The 14098-nt window shown below is 44.7% G+C and overlaps 1 protein-coding gene across 1 annotated transcript in view; it reads right to left on the bottom strand.

Annotated features, from left to right (window-relative positions):
- LOC117228881 (L-lactate dehydrogenase) overlaps positions 1–14098 on the bottom strand; it is a 356327-nt gene that overhangs the window by 11027 nt on the left and 331202 nt on the right. The window contains exons 2-3 of the mRNA XM_033484918.2: positions 796–973; positions 650–719 (exon numbers count right to left, since the gene is read on the bottom strand). Of these exons, the coding sequence (XP_033340809.2) occupies positions 650–709 (60 nt within the window). The 5' untranslated portion in view covers positions 710–719; positions 796–973. The remainder of the gene's footprint in view (positions 1–649; positions 720–795; positions 974–14098) is intronic.

Below are 14098 nucleotides of genomic sequence, written 5' to 3'. Positions count from 1 at the left end.
ATCTTCTTAAGGGCACGGTAACTCGCTCAAAAACTATTTCGTCCATTTTGTTAAATATTTTGTGTTTTACAAAGATGCAAAATATATAAATATAATAAGTTCGTACTTATATAAAAAACACCGCATACGTGTAATTGAAATGTTTCAACGAGTACGATATAAATAAAATGAATCGCTTAATTTGTCGAAAAATTCGGACGTCGCAGGTCGCAGTAATCGACACGCTTACCCTAGACGAAACAAGCACGGCAGTTTCAATCGGTGCGGCGTTCGCGTTTAACACTTTATCGACCGCTAGCCTATTTATCGGCTTTTCGATTGCCAATGTTTATCGATCGCTAGCCTATCAATCGGCTTTTCGATTGCCAATGCTTATCGACCGATAGCCTATTAATCGACTTTTAGCTATCGACGGTTTTCGCTTCTTTACTGTTTTGTTAGTAGCTGACCTCCTGTATGCTGACCTCCCCATATCCTTATGAATTATAATTATAATAATAATTATTATTTATTATTATTTTTAAAGGAATAAGCACAACACAATGAATAGCGAAAATTTAGCCGGTACTGGGAGCAAATGCGCGCGCAACTAAGCCAGTCCTTACTGAGTGGCAGCCTCAACCACGACCGGAAGATAGTGTTAATTTACCTCGCAAGGGTCACTGTCGATGTCGGAGTCCTTTCTCTCGGCGACCTCGATGTCGTCCATGGCGTCGGTCCTGTAACGATAAGTTCGTTAACTTCACGGCAACATCGGGGCAATTCGATTACCGAATTTAAGTCTCGCGCGCGAACCTTTTAGGGCGCTAATTGGGAGCCCGAAGTAGAGACGTTCCACAGCTCCTCGAGGTGCCTCTCCGCAGCCGGCCTTCGTTCTCCAGGACCGTCAAGGTGGTCGGTGTTGCTCGGCAGCATTCGACTGAAACAGGTAGACCCCGGCCGGTGTTTCGCTCTTATGCAGATCCGGATCGACCTACGCAACAACGGGTCTCCTTTCACGTTCGAACGGAGCCAGGTATTTCAGGCTAATCGGGCACTCCGTTAGCAGAACCCGGGGCGAGGAGGAGGCGGCGAACCGCGGGAAATTCGACGGGGGGGGGGGGGCGAGGGGAATAACGACGGAAGTTATCCGCGCGCTCCGCTGTAAATTAGCCGCAGGTAGTCGCCCCGGGAGCGCAGGTACATCGCGCGGGATTGTTCGTATATTTCTGACCGTACCCACGCGAGAGCCCCGACGTTCTGGCCCGACGCGTGTGAAATACATTATTTTCGTGCCAGTCGATGTTCGTACCTCTTTCGCGATTATTCAACTTTCCGCGTGTTCGCGACTTGTACGAGTTCCAGAGAGATTAAGTGCTACACGACGAATGATCGGGCCCTCTTCCGCGCCGGCTGGCTCTGCTTTCGCCGCGCTCCCGTGGTCGGTCGGGCAGATTTCGTGGGTCGAGTTACGTATCAATTCTTGGTGTCGTGATTCTTTTCGATTCATTAGGGCGTACAAGCAATCTCGTTGAAATCGCGGGATATCTTGCTGCCGCGATTGACGGTAAAATTGAAATCGTGCCGTTTGATCGCCTCGATTCATTTATAATCTCGTCGTCGTATTGGATGTGCGAAGCGGACGCAATAATTTAGAATATAACAATTTAAAAACAGCAAGCGGTCGAATGTTCGTTATGCAGTGAATCGTCGTTTGTGATTTATCGGTGGATCGCGGATTTTTTAACGAAATAAAAACTGGCTAAGTTAATCGTGAAATACATATTTTGGATGGAAATTTCTTTCCCCTTTTAGTAATTGTAATACGCAGGCTGCGGATTTTTTTATGCATTTACGACAAGTATGATTAGGTCCGATACAAAACGCTGAAAACTTAAGGAATTTAGAAATACTGTTGCATTATATGTTCAACTTATTAAATTGATTAAGAAACGAAATTAATGTCCGCGTTGTTCCTGCATCCTGCAATTAAAGAAGACGCGCAAATACGCTTGTGTATTTCGCACAAAGATCTGCAGTCTAGTAATAAGTTTCAAATAATACAGGGTGTCCCAAAAATGTCTCGCAATCCGAGAATGGGAGGTTCCTGAGGTAATTTGAAGTAAGTTTGTCTTTGGCGAAAATGTAATCCACGGCTTTGTTTACGACCAATGAGAGGTGAGATATCCTGGCGCAAGGCGGCCAAGCCAATGAACGGAACGGGGCTTCGTGCGCTCATTGGCTCGGCTGCCAAGCGCTAGGCGAGCTCGCCTCTCATTGGTCAGTGTTTTTCATTAATAATTCGTAAACGAAGCCACGGGTTGCATTTTCGCTAAGGAAAAACTTACTTCAAATGATCCCAGGAACTTCTCATTTCCGGTTTGCGAGACATTTTTGGGACACCCTGCATAACAATGTCCTTAAATTCCCCATTGAAATCTTCAGTTTAATTTTCGACTTGTACCGTTTCGCTAAAATCAATTAATAAAATTAATAAAACCAATTTATCAGAAATGAATGTTCAAAATGGTCGTCGATGCTTCCAAGAATCGAACCCACGGAATGTTCAATTTCCTGATTAATATAGGAAGGTCCCCCGCGTCGGAACAAGTCGACGAGGATCCTCGAACGACGTTAAAGATCGGATCTAAGAATTCTAACTATGGAAACCATCCGAATTTGTCATTAATAAGTTTGAGACGCAACTCTAGGCTTTACTCGTCCCATCGGCCAACAAAGAATTCATCTCGGAAAGATCGGAATCGGTATTAATTTACGAAAGAAAGTTGAATCGAGCGTAGCGGGACTTTTTCATTTGGAGGCCCGGAGATGAATTACGGCTCATGGTTGCGCGGCGAGGCGTTCCCGGTCGCTCGGCTATCGCGGTCGCTTTAAACACACATACGAAGATGGATCTTCCTTCGGGAAGGAAAGTAGGGACCGACCCTTGTGTCCCTTGTTTTCGCGCGTGGTCCCCGCGCGCGCGAGCGACGCGACAGACCCGGGCGCGCATTCAATTTCGGCCCGTTAATAATCGTCGGAAAAAATGACCGGCATAAACGCGGCCATTAATCAGGTCCGATCGATATTGCGAATGCGGCTTAACGACGGAGAGATAGCATCGGCCGTCCCGGGCCCGGAGTTATTGAATCGCGTCAAATAATATACGAGCCAATAATGTATGAATAGTCCTGCAATTATGGCCGGCCCGATCGTATCTAAGGGTGCGTTGTAATTTAGTAATCGTTCATTCTCGGGATGCGGCGCGGGCGGCGATACCGGCGAATATAACCCGGGACGATCGCGTGTACACGGATTTCGTTTATTTCGTATCGAACGCAAGCGGTACACCGATGTGTCGCGGATTCTTGTTGCTCGATGTTTCGCGGCCACGGCTCCGCCGGTACGCGCGTGTACGCAATTTTCTGCGCGGCCACGCGCGAATTCCTCGAGGATACTGCTACGCCACCCCCTCCCGGGAGCTTTTTAATTAGATACGGGCGGCGTATGTAGTTCCCTATTGAACGCTCCAGCTGGATGTACGCCGAGCTGCCGAGACATTTGTTATATCTCCGACTGTTCGTGTACACCGAACAGTTAGCGACTCGGCGTCACGCAGCGGGCGAATGCGGGGCTGCTTTCGAGTACGCGCGTATTTACGTTATACACCCCGGTTTCAGGGCCCCGATCGTGAATTCAGTTTATTTGAAACGTTAAATTTATCTTGGACAGGTAGATGGAGATTTTGGGAAGAGAAGGCACGATTATTCGAGCCTCGCGCGGCTTGTTTTTGTACATGTTGACGATCTCTCGGCGATTATAAAAACGAGTCGCGAGACTTGGATAATCGTGTCCCAAATGAACCATTTTTGTTTACAAGTTGAGAGTCAATTGGAGAGAATTTACTGTACTACCGTATACATCATGGTCGATTAGAATATGTATTTACACGTCTCTGTAAAAATTCAAATACATGTGTCCGTATGCCTGCAGGCAAACCGTTTGAGTAAAATTACTGGACAAATTTACTGCATTATCCTCGAATTTGCATGGTACAGATGTTCGGTTAAATGCGAACTCCTATCGTGGTTCCGTTGCAATGAAGGTATTTAAAATGGTCACTGTTTCTCGATGCTAATTTATAACAAAATAACCCCTATCCCTATAGGGGCGAATAAGGGTCTCTGTGACAATTTGCAATTTTCGTAAGTAGTTCGACAAAAGTCGGTACAAGGGAAACATTTCGTTAAAAAATGATTCAACTTGCAAGAACATTTGCGGGGTAGATTTCTACCCCGTTTCTCCGACTTTGGGTAAATAAATTATTCTTATTCGTTCGGGTAAATAAATAAAATACATAATCGGGTATATAATAAATATTATATTATATTTCATCGTGTTCTTTCGAAGATACATCAGTCTTTTATTTTCGATAAAACAATTATTTCTAAATATAAAGCAGTTTTTCGAGGGTTAATGGGGGTTAATGGGGTAAAGAAGCTTCCGAGCAACGGCTGAAACGTGAACAATTTTTTAAATTCAACATTTTTATCGACGATTTTGTATTTCGCGTAAAGAACATTGAGCGAACTTTGTGAATATAATTATTTAAAATTGTGACATCTGTAGCATGCGATATCCGGGGAATTTATAGCCTCCCTTTGACGATATTTTAATCGTAATTTATAAGAGGATACGATGTATTTAATGCGATAAATACTATAAATATAATCGTGTACGCCAGGTGACGCTGGTCGCGAACGTGTTAACGACCCATTCGCTGCGATCGTACCCTTTTAATTCCACGTTCGGTTCTATCGAAACGATCGCGTCCAGCCGATGTGTTATTCCCTTACCTTTCGAGCAATCACGATTTACAGTTTCTAGCAACGGGCAGCCGGATCGTTCCGTGACATTAAACGCGTCGATGGATCCCACTCTCCTTCGTCGACGCGAATTCTCTTCGGCGGCTAGAAAGTCCTCCCTCCCGCGAGCATTTCAATTGGATAATACGTCTTGCGCGGTTTTTACGCCGAGCCGACGGCGCTAATCATCATTCATATGACTAGTTCGAATCGGTATCTATGAATTAAACGATTCCTCAGCGAAGGATCTCGGCGCGCTCGCCGGCCGAGGCGAGGAAGTAATTTAAACTCCGACGTTTATAGTTAACCGCGGCAAGTGGGAACGAAACGACCTGCTCCTAGATAATTAATTTTCCGCTTTAATTAATCATCGCCACGATTTTATCGGCCGGGCCGGGTCAAGTAACAATAACGATCGCGTAAAGCCCGGCCCCTTATCGGTTATCCCGTCGGCGCGAGAACGAGCGCTCGCCTTGATTTACTAGCGGGCCCTGCCAATTAATGAAACGTCGATTCCCGCGGGACAGCGCTAAAGAATTGCGCGCGGCCGATCGTCTTTCACGAACTACCATTTTCCTCCCGCTTTATGAACAATGCGCGATAACCGGCCGAAAGTTTTCGATATCGTCCGAGAAAAACTATCTATATTCTTCGTTTAATCAATGAATTGTTTATCGCGATTTAATCTCTTGCCCTGAAATGACGTGCTACACGCGTCACTTTGAATCAGGAACGAGAAAGTAAATAAATAATGAGAAGACTAACTAGACCGTATAATTTCCTCTTCCCAAATTGAGCGCAAATTCCCAGATTTTTGAGCGCAATCTGAGCGCGAATTGGGAAGAAATTGCTGTATTTTGCATCGCGTCGAAGTTCATCGTATCGAGCAAGATTATTAACAAAGATCTTCGGCAGATTGTTAACCGCTTGCCGTACCATTTTCTTCGTAGTTTCAATAATTAGAAGTTTCCGATAGTAATAATTCCTAAGAAAAAGAAAGACAATTTATGTTCATCGTGTGTGTACGTTTACTGAAATGTTTAAGTATCGGTGACAAGCAACCGGTATTTTATTCAGACTAAAAATAATGGAATGGCATTTGTTCGTATTCTGTTTAACCTTTTAGGCACGGCTGAATTCTACGCGAGGCTATTTCTCTGGACGGCAGAGTCTGATGTGTACTGTACAGAGTCTGATACTGTATATACAGGGTGTCCCAAAAATGTCTCCCAATCCGAAAGTGGCGAGTTACTCAGGCCATTTGAAGCACCTTTTTCCTTTACAAAAATGTTCTCCGAGGCATCGTTAACGAGTTATTAACGAAAAACAGTGACCAATGAGAGGTGAGATATGCTGGCGCAAGGCGGCCGCGCCAATGAGCGAAACTGGGTTTCGACTGCTCGTTGGATCGGTCGCCTCGCGCCAGCTAAGCTCGCGTGAGCCAACGGCGCCAGCGGTCGAGCGGTCGAATCCCAGTTCCGCCGATTAGCTCGGCCACCTAGCGCTAGGCGAGCTCGCCTCTCATTGGTCAGTGTTTTTCGTTGATAATACGTAAACAAAGCCACGAGTTGCATTTTCGCTAAGGAAAAACTTACTTCAAATGATCCCAGAAACTTCTCATTTCCGGATTGCGAGACATTTTTGGGACACCCTGTAGACTGTTGTAAATCGATGTGAAGACAAAAGACGTGTGAAACAATGCATATGAAGACGATTATTTGATTCAAACGATGAGCGAGTGAGCTACTAGAGCAAGTCACTATAGTGACGCGTCGTCCAGAGAGATGACATCCGCGAAAGCCACTATAGTGGCGCGTCGTGCCTAAAAGGTTAAGCACGACACTTTTATAAAATATATAAATTAACACTAAACCTACCACGGTCAAAATGACCGATTTTTTATTTTACGATACTACGAACTTTGGAGACTTCTTCGTAGGAAATGATTGAACAAATTATATTATTGAAACGAGTCTTATAATTAAAACTTTACAAAATCCAAATGAATTCTATCTTTTCACTCTTATGAGTTGATGCACGCTAGTCGTCATTACTGCTCGATTGGTTTAGTGTTAATAGAGAATATCAAAGTGTATTACATTCTTTTGAACTAGTTAGCTGATTTTGTCGAATATACGAAAAAATGACAATATTTGTTGAGTTGTTACGACGACTACTTTCCCTAAATTTTGTACTAATATATATTGAAAGAATAAAATAAATATAAATATAGACATTTTAACAATATTTGTTGAGTTGTTACGACGATTACTTTCCCTAAATTTCGTACTAATATATATTGAAAGAATAAAATAAATATAAATATAGATATTTTACCAATATTTGTTGAGTTGTTACGACGATTACTTTCCCTAAATTTCGTACTAATATATATTGAAAGAATAAAATAAATATAAATATAGATATTTCAATATCTCAATATTTCTCCAGATACACACAGGAACATAGAAATGGGACAGTGGGATATGGCGATTAATCCTCCTGCTTTAAATATCTCCAGATCACGTTCCCTTTTTTTTAAATGTCTCAGTGCTGAATTAGAACAGCGACATTTCAAACGACAACGTTCGGTGTCTCGCGCCAACAACAAACCAATTCCGAGAATTCGGAGCGCCCGGTGGCTCGCGAGGACGGAATAAAGGGGACAAGGAAGGACCGCGGAATGTATGATTAATCGGAACCGAAACGGTAACCGACCCGCGGATGGTTTTTTAATTAACAAAGCTCCCCGGGCCGGGACAGGTGGCGGCGAGCCACGGCGGAGGCCAAAGGGGGTGGCAGAGGGTTGACGAGTACGAATCGTCCCGCGATAAAGGCGCGATCGCTCGATAACGATGTCTCCGGAGGTAGGGGCGAGAGAGATTCGTGCCGAGGCGAACGGTGCAAACGAGTCGGCCGGCTTGCCGCTGAGATAGTCCTTGAAGGCTGGTCGTAAGCAACCGATCTTCTGGTACCCGGGCCCAGTCAACCGATCCAGACACCGGCTCGCGCGCATGCCTCCGGTGCACAATGGTTGGTAGTACTGCAGCTGATACAAGTATGTTCGCCGTGCAACCGGAATTTTAATTGGCTATTTGTTTGTCCGCTACACTTCGCGGCGCTGCTATTGTCCGGCTCGCTGCAGAAGAACGATCACCGCTCGCCCCCTTACCCAAACCCCCGTTGTTCCTCTCTTTGGCTTTCGCAGTCCCCCCACCAACGGTGCCTCGTTTTTCATTGCGCCGAAGTGCAATCTCGCGGGCTGCTCTCGAAATCCGATTTTTCTAGAGCGGTTTCGACGTACTTTCGTTCCACGGAGTCGCAGAACGAAGAGATCGCTTCACGGCGACAGCTCAACCCACTGTGAACCAGCTGGTAAAAAGTGACGCTTTGAATCGTGCGGGGTTAATTCCGCGGCTAGCCGATGAGACGCCGGTAAAATCATCTATTGAACGGTATATGAATAGAAAAGAGACTCGCGTCAACTTTGTAATCTTTTTTTTATACATCGCGAGTCTGGTTTTTTATGTCAAGTAATTTTAATTTAGTTTTAATTTAGTAATCGAAAGTTTCAAGTTGTCGCATTGAACGCGTTGTTTCAACGGTCGAACTTTTTGACGGAAATATCACCGAGTATGCTTAGAGTCATTTATAATTTTGTTATTCAATTTTTTTACGATATCTACGTAGCAGATACACGACTCTAAGTAGTACGCTTAGAGTCATTATAGATGATTCTAAGTATACTACTTAACTTTCTCTATAGATTTACTTACTTCTCATACTTTCTCTATAGAAACTAACCATTCCTTCCATAGAAAAGATATCGTAAAAAGCTGTATAATAAAATTATGATTTATCATAACGAAACACGTAAAGATTTGAATTTATCATCAGAAGCGAGACGGCGAAGCGACAATATTTCCTCTCCGGGGCCAAACGGACCCGAGCACCGTCGGGAAATAGTTTGTCGCGTCGCAGGGAAATGGTGGTCCAGCAACAACATAGCCGGCGCGTTGTGGAATTTGCAAAGACAAACGGTGTAGCGACTAGTGACCGAAACGTGCCTTCAATAGCGATGGGTTTTCGAGGCACTTGAGACCGTCTCGAGACGACTGCCAGTCTTGAGATTGACAGTCTCGAGCAGCCTTTCCGAACGGAAGCCTTATTGCAAGAGCCGCAGAGTGGCAAAACGAACGTAAAGCAGCATAGTGGATTCCTAGAGAGAGAGAGAGAGAGAGCGAGCGAGAGGAGAGCGGGTGAGAGAGAGAGCGAGCGAGAGGAGAGCGGGTGAGAGAAAGAGAGAGCGAGCGAGAAAGCGAGTGAGACAGCGAGCGAGAGGAGAGCGGGTGAGAGAGAGAGAGAGAGAGAGAGAAAGAGGGAGAGAGAGAGAGAGAGAGAGAGAGAGAAAGAGGGAGAGAGAGAGAGAGAGAGAGGGAGAGAGAGAAAGAGGGAGAGAGAGAGAGAGAGAGAAAGAGGGAGGGAGAGAGAGAGAGAGAAAGAGGGAGAGAGAGAGAGAGAGAGAGAGAGAGAAAGAGGGAGAGAGAGAGAGAGAGAGGGAGAGAGAGAAAGAGGGAGAGAGAGAGAGAGAGAGAAAGAGGGAGGGAGAGAGAGAGAGAGAGAGCGAGAGAGAGAGAGAGAGAGAGAGAGAGAGAGAGAGAGAGAGAGGATCGGCTAGGTACAAGCATTTAAAGTTACGCTTTCCAATGATGACAAATTCGTACACGTACCATCGTGGACAATGACGCCGTACATGTTTGCAATCGTGGACATCCGCCACTTGAAATAGACATCCTCATAATGAAATAGACCATCCGTTCGCACTTTCCTAGAGAACGTCCTCCCTTTTGTCTCTCAAATCCTCTATAGCTCACTCTCCTATTCATACGTGTACGCGTTCGGTCGACGTCGTTACAATGGTCTGCCTTGGTTCTAGGAATCCTAGAGTAACATTATTTGAATCGTTCCTCTCTTAAACGTTCGTTGCAAACGTTATCGATTTTTCAGTGATTTTCCAGAAGATTTCAGTGATCGAACAGAGCTAGTTTTCGAGGCACATTTTGTCCCAGTGTATTTAAACCGTCAAGAAATTATACATTTTCCAGCAATCAAGTAAATTGCTGTTACACAAGAAACAACAGAAAGACTAACAGGTTTACGCTAAGTGTCCTCAAAAATATATTTCGCGAATAATATACTTATCATTTTACCGATCAAAAATATAATCGACGAAGAAAGCTGCGAACGGTCGTAAACATCGATAATTGTACAGCTGCGAATATTGTCTATCGTCGGCGGGTTGAAGTATTAACCCTTAAATGCATGAATTAATGAATTTTATTTAAAAAATAGGGTTATAATTTTTCAAATGAGTGGAAATCGGGAAAAATATTTAAAAAAATTATAAGTCATATCTTATAGGGTTTTTATTGAAAAATATTAACGATTCATTTTTGGTACACTATGCAAAATAGACATAAAAATTCTTTAGTTAATATGACATATCTATAACAAAATTATAAACCACATGCATACCACACCAAAACAAAACCAACAAACCAATAAAGGAAGCATAGTACTAAATACATGTCGTAATTATTACCATTAGTGCATGTTGTCCCATTTTTGCATCAACACGAAATAAGCCCTCCATACACATGATAGTTACGGAATATAGACAAAAGTACTAGCAAATTAATAAATAAGAGCCTTACCTTTAGAAAATATTGTTTGTTTAACGAATACACCAAAATATTTCTAAATAATCCACTTCCAAAAGTACGTAAATGAACCCGCTATCAAAAATGCGCGCCAATTGGTATAACGTCAGAAAGATACAAATATTGATGTCAAATGTCATTATTTTAGTTAATTTTTGATAAGTCAATGGACAAAGGAATCACTGCCATTCAGCCAAATGTATCGATATCAAAACTGTTGTCGGGTATCCGCGCAAAAAGTTATTGATTCATTTTTGGGACTCTATGCATTTAAGGGTTAAAGCAAACGAGAGCTAATGAAACAATGGAACAGACGTTGGAAACGACCCGATCTCTTTTATCGATCAGCGGAGCAAGAATTCGACAGAAATACCGCGCGGCGATTTTTCCGCAGCCGGTGCGACGCAAAAAGCCCGAGACGGGTGATTCTGCTCATTGACAGTCCGGTCGTTCTAACGTTAACACTGGCAAAAACCGCAGGCTCGCGTTCGCGACACTCGTTGCATAAGCGGCGTATGTTTCGCGCACGGCTGCTCATTTAGGGAATGGCCGCGTTGCGGGCCCGGGGCCGGTTTAATTTGAACCCGGACCGCGGGCTGACCTAAAATAGAGGTACGATTTTAATTGGAATAAGTTCCGTGCAAAAACGGGGGACTGGCAGGGAGAGGGGGAGAAAAAGAGAAACGGAGACAGAGAAAGGGAGGAAAAGAGTGAGAGAGGAACCGAGAAATAGGGAGAGAGAGAGAGAGAGAGAGAGAGAGAAACACAGAAACAGAGAGAAACAAAAAGACAGGAAAGGAGGAACAGAGAGAAAGAGAAAGACAGAAAAGGAGAAAGAAAGATGGAGAGACAGACACACAGCACAGAGAAACAGAGAGAGGGGAGAGAGAAGGAAAGAAACAGAGAGGAAGAGAGAAAGAGAGAAACAGAGAAATAGAGAAATAGAGAAATAGAGAAAGAGGGAAATAGAGAAAGAGAGAAACAGGGAAACAGAGAAAGAGAAAGTCAGAGAAGGAGAAAAAGAGAGAGAGAGAAAGAGAGAAAGAGATGAAAAGAGAGAGAAAGAGATTGAAGGCGAGCCGATCGGGATCGGCCGGCGTTCCTTGGCCCGCTTCGGGCAGTCCGCGGGATTCTGGACGAGCGGGTCCGCGGTCGGTTCTTGCCGCGGCGCGTTTCGGCGCGTTTCGACGCGTTTCGGCGCGGCGATTAAAGCGAATCGCGGAGCCGTCGCTTCCTAATTTATTAAGCCGCGTTAGCGGGCGGAAGATCGAGCCGTCCCAGCTGGCCCCGTCGAATTAAATTCGCAGGGCCCGGCGCGTCGCTCGAAATTCGATTCGACGGAGATAAATCCGAGAGAAAGAGCGGTTCGGCGTGTACGCGGCGCGATGGCCGCGGCAGAGTAAATTGAGACATTCGCGAATGGCGGCGTCGACAGAAGATCGTATCGATGATTAATGTCCTCCGCCGCGTAGGTCGGAGAACCGGCCGTTAAAAAGCCCGCGCAATTACACCGTATCGTACTTAATGACTCGATAAGTGGTACCGCGGAACGATACGCGTCGCGACCACGCCACGGATTATACATGCGCGGCGCTTCGGTACAGTTCGCCCCGTAATCACTGCAATTTCACCGAGTCTTAATCTCTGCCGGATCGGTACCGAAGGGTACTGGTCATCGAAAAATCGTAATGCACTCGAGGCGCTAGCTGGTCAATCCGGCGCGAGGGAACCCTCGCCTCGACGCTACCCTCTGGAGAATGACTATTCGCGTCTCCTTTTAGACCGAATGGATTGCACGCGATAGCTTACGGGAATTGTGGTTTGCCGAGGATAGGATAGCTGTTGTTAGGTAATGGCGCTGGCTGCGGGTAAACGTTGTTCGCAAGGATTAACTGCTTAATCCTTCGAGAACGAACGTTGGCATGCCGACGTTTTTAGGATTATACACCCGGGTCTAGATGTTGCAAGCGTGTCGTTCGATTATGTGCGTGAGAAAGGAAAATTCGCTTCCTCTTATGGACCGAGAGGATTGGTTGCGATAGCTTAGGCAGCCTGGTTTAGAGAGGATGGGACAGCTTTTCTTACGAAACGATGCAGGCTGCACTTAAAAGTGTCTCGCAAGGATTATGTTTTTGATCCTTCGAGGTTGAATGTCGATTAAAATGTCTAGTTTATAGTTTGCCTAGTTTAACGTATAGTTTAAGAAGTTGCAAGAAAATTTCCAGGATCATCTTCCGCAAAGGGTAAATCCTTGTAAACATCTGAAATGAAAATTCGCTTATTTTCTATTTCGTAGGCTGGTAAAAAGTTAACGCAGGTTTTTGAATATTAGCTTTAAAATAACATGCAGCGGCTTTAAAAAGTATGCGAATTCTATATATTCGATACTTGAACCGTTACAATTTTGTAAACCGGAACGGTATGACGATAATCGTGGCCTCGTTTTAAAGTTTGAAACCTTCGCATCCACGATTTATCGTTAATTTTCTACCAAGATGTTTTCACACGGTTCAGCAAGTGAAAAACTGAAGACACGTTTTCTCAAGAAGTTGAAATAAATTCTGTTCTTGTAAAACATCGCACCCCATCGGTTGCTTTTAGCTCTAGCGTTTACCGTCGGAAGTTCGTAAAATGATGAAAAAATTGTTCGAAATTATAATTGTACGGCAAAGTTAGCGCTACCTTTTTCGTGGAACAGCTATTACGCCGCCAGGTTGATAGAGTGTGCGAAGATGGCCATAACGAAACAATATGTCGTACACAGGGTGCCCCAAAAATGTCTCGCAATCCGAAAGTGGCTGGTTCCTCAGGTCATTCGAAGCAACTTTTTCCTTTACAAAAATTTTCTTCGAGGCTTCGTTTACGAATTATTAACGAAAAACAGTGACCAATGAGAGGCGAGCTCAGCTGGCGCGAGGCGACCGAGCCAATGAGCGAAACTGGGCTTCGTGCGCTGATTGGCTGGGCCGCCTCGCGTCAGCCGTACTCGATTCTTATTGGTCACTGTTTTTCGTTAATAACTCATTAACGGCGCCTCGGAGAAAATTTTTGTAAAGGAAGAAGTTGCTTCGAATGACCGGAGGAAGCCGTCACTTTCGGATTGCGAGACATTTTTGGGACACCCTGTATATCGGCATGCGCTTAACCTGCGTCGCGTTCTAACAAAAAGTCCTCGGCATTGTGCAGCGTGGTATTCGCACGACGTCCGCCGAGACTGGCTGCGACGCGTCGTCATGCTCGTTGTCGGCGAATCGCATTTTTACAAGAAAATATTGAAGCGGTTCGCGCGGTATTCGATTATTCGATCGGTTGTTATCGGACGCGCGGCGATGGGTGCATCGGGTTGATGCGTTCACTTTCCCATGAACCGTATGATTCACGGTTTCGGTGATTAATAAATAACGTTTAATTAAAACGATCGCGAGAATAAATTTGACGTTATAAATAGAAGCGTATCGCACGACGGTGCAAGCACAACGGAAAAATAATTACAACCGATGATAATAAAGAACGGGAAATTGAACGTTCGAACGG

Source organism: Megalopta genalis, chromosome 1 (genome assembly GCF_051020955.1).
Source record: "Megalopta genalis isolate 19385.01 chromosome 1, iyMegGena1_principal, whole genome shotgun sequence".
Taxonomy (NCBI): Eukaryota; Metazoa; Arthropoda; class Insecta; order Hymenoptera; family Halictidae; genus Megalopta; species Megalopta genalis.
The sequence above is the reverse complement of the archived record's forward strand: the minus strand, read 5'-3'. Positions and strand labels throughout refer to the sequence as shown.